General features: G+C 38.3%; 1 protein-coding gene across 1 annotated transcript; it reads left to right on the top strand.

Annotated features, from left to right (window-relative positions):
* The first annotated feature begins 858 nt into the window (after window positions 1-858).
* Window positions 859-2,917, top strand: LOC311079223 (non-structural maintenance of chromosomes element 1 homolog). Its single transcript, XM_084108443.1, has 4 exons — window positions 859-1,498; window positions 1,598-1,714; window positions 1,990-2,116; window positions 2,535-2,917. The coding sequence occupies exons 1-4, from the start codon at window positions 1,352-1,354 to the stop codon at window positions 2,630-2,632; spliced, it is 489 nt and encodes a 162-aa protein (XP_083964569.1). The 5' UTR covers window positions 859-1,351; the 3' UTR covers window positions 2,633-2,917.
* Window positions 2,918-3,270: the final 353 nt, after the last annotated feature.

Here is a 3,270-nt window from a genome sequence, read left to right on the forward strand (position 1 = left end):
AGCTTACTGTCAAGCTGCACACCAAGGTACTTGTGATTGGCCACCAGCTCCACCTCAGTGCCCCCGATGGTAATAGGAGTTGGTTGGATCCTCCTCCTCCCCCTCCTGAAGTCCACAACCATCTCCTTAGTTTTTGTGGTATTCAGATGGAGATGATTGTCCACACTCCATTGCACAAAGTTGTTGAGTGTTCCTCTGTACTCCTCCTCATCACCTCCTCTTATAAGGCCGACAACTGTGGTGTCATCTGAGAATTTCTGCAAGAAGCATCTGTAGGTGTTATATTGGAAATCCGCTGTGTAGATGGTAAACAGGAACGGAGCCAGCACAGTTCCTTGTGGCACCCCTGTGCTGCTAAGAACAGTGTTTGAGACACTGTTCTGCAGGCTTACATACTGTGGTCTGAGTGATAGGTAGTCCAAACACCACAGGACCAGTGATGGAACCACCTTCATCCTTCCCATCTTCTCCCCTAGCAGTCCAGGCTGAATGGTATTAAAGGCGCTTGAGAAGTCAAAAAATGTGATCCTCACAGATGCATCTGGTGTGTCCAGATGTGTATAAGCGCTCTGCAGAATATAAATGAGGGCATCATCAACACTGATGTTGGGCTGATATACAAACTGTAAGGGGTCCATTTGAGTTGACACACTAGTCCTGATGTAGCGAAGGACTAGTCTCTCAAACGTCTTCATGACATGTGAAGTGAGCGCTACCGGTCTGTAGTCATCATGGTGGGTTCTTTGGTCACTCTGTGAACATGGAAGATGGCAGCGTTAGTCAGTGGAGGGACGGTGAGCTTTTATACTCGAAAGTATTACAGTGAAAGCTCTATACAAGCAAAACTGTACGGAAAAACGATGCTCTCTGTCTCCTCATCATCGCCTGCACACAAATTCATCAGCTTTTAATTGAATGCGTAAATGCTGACTTCAGAAACGTCCATGTTTACTTTGGTGTAATTCTGTGCTGCATGCTATCTTTGTTATCGTTCTTTTGCACATGCGGGTCAGTTCAGGATTGTGACCTGTTCACATGCGAATCTGATATTGGCCACAATTCAAAAAATGTTCACAGCCAAACACAAAAAAAATGGATCTGAGCAATTAATCAGAATTGAGCGCAAAGGCTTCCAGTGTGAATGAAGCCGAAGTGTTGTTAAAGAGTTCCCAAAGGCTTAGTTGTGTTTTAACACAACCATACTAGTAAGTGCTTTAGCGTTTGGGAGTTGAATAATTATGACATGAGAAAAAAATCCTATAACCAATCCTGTTACTAAATCAGGTTGGTTGTATTTTTTTTTTATTTATTTTTTTTATTTAATATCTCCTGCCGTTGTTTCTTCTGTTAGATGGATCTGATTGTGGACTCTGAGAGCGGCTCTGCTTCCTCCACTGATATTTTAAATTGTGCGGACAGCCTCCGGACAAAGAAACTGAAGAAAAAAGAAACCGAGCATGTCTTAAACAAATTTGTCCAGGACAAATGGTTAAATGAGGTATACATTTTCAGATATATTTGATTAAGTATTATAAATAACTCACTACCCTCAGAAGCAGTTAATTACTGTTTTTGTTCTTTTGTTATGCTACTTTAGAAAGACGGTGAATACACTCTTAGTGTCCGCTGCGTTGTGGAGATGGAACAGTATATGCGCACAATCTACCAGGATCTCATCAAAGTGTGTCATGTGTGCCACAACATTGCCCTTCAGGTATAGACATACACATACGAGTAAAGGTCATGAACTTTTATTTATTGAGGGAATCCAGGCTTTAGAACTCCATTTGATTTCAACTGCAAGCAGTAATCTTTAAGGGAATACTTCATGTTTATCTTGCTTAATAACTGATTTTTTTTATTTTTTTTTTATTTACTGTTAGTTATGTATTGAAATTGTATTTCCATAGAATTGACTTGAGTTGGCTGACTTTTATGGCATTTTCAGACATGGGAAACTGCAAACAAAATGTTTTCTTTTATTTTCAGTGCCAAATGTGTGAAAACCCAGCATGTGGAATCAAGGTGCACCTCCCGTGTGCTGCTAGATATTTCAGAGCACGCAGTGACCCTCATTGCCCATCATGCAATGATTTCTGGCCTCACGAGATTCCAGGTGAGCTGTTGTTATTAAAGGGATAGTTCACCCAAAAAAATCTAAATTCTGTCATCATTTACTCACCCTCAAGCTGTTCCAAACCTGTATGAGTTTCTTTTTTCTGTTGAACACAAAAGAAAATATTTTGAAGAATGTTGATGACAGTTGATGGACCCCATTGACTTCCATAGTATGAAAAAAAAAAAAACTATGTACTATGGCATTCTTCAAAATATCTTCTTTTGTGTTCAACAGAAGAAAGAAACTCATACAGGTTTGGAACAACATGAGGATGAGTAAATTATGACAGAATTGAATTTTTTGGGTAAACCAACCCAATTGCTCCATCGATCTTATGTTATAACTGCAGAGTTGTTTACTTCAGAAGGTTTTAGATATCAACGTTTTTATGTGTCTTTTTCTTTCTCATTTGCAGAAATGCAGCGTTTCCAATCACAGAGTTCGCAAAATCTACCTTCGTCATCCAGAGAGAACACTGCACCCACAACGTCCCGACGGTCGAGAAGGTCATAATCTCAAATCCTGCTGATCCATCGCTGCAGCTGTTATGGGGATATTTCAAGTACTTTCTCTTAAGAGTCTAAGATTGTTTTTACATGTATTTTCTATTATTAAAGTATTGTTATTGAATAAGTTCTCAATTCCACTTTTTTTGTTGTTGTTAGAATTTGATTTCAAGATCAAATTGTTTATGCAATGTTTCTTTCTTTGCTCTTATATAGAAATGTTTGCTGTAGCTGTAGCATTTTAGCACATTTTGTTGGTTGCTAAGATAAAAATAAAGTTTTTTGAGAAGCATTTTGTTCTTTAATCAAATACCCCTTTTAGAAGGAAAGTTGTTCAAACATTAAATTGCTCAATACAAAAAAAATAAATAAAAATATTTCAAGTTATTTGCAAAGTTCTGAATGTGGTTAACCGTTCAATTTAGTATTACTTCCTGTGGCCACTGAACCGAACAGAACGAAAATCAAGACCAGTAGTTCAAATCATACAGAATTGCATTTACTGATAAAATATATTGCTTGACAAAATATCAGCAGGGTTTTAAAATCAAAATTAAGGCTTTTTATGACTTATTTTAACACCTGCACTGTATGAGAGGGGAGAGGGCAATGTCTATGGTAACATTAAACCGTAAAATAACAGTA

Source organism: Abramis brama, assembly GCF_963993115.1.
Source record: "Abramis brama genome assembly, chromosome: 1".
Taxonomy (NCBI): domain Eukaryota; kingdom Metazoa; phylum Chordata; class Actinopteri; order Cypriniformes; family Leuciscidae; genus Abramis; species Abramis brama.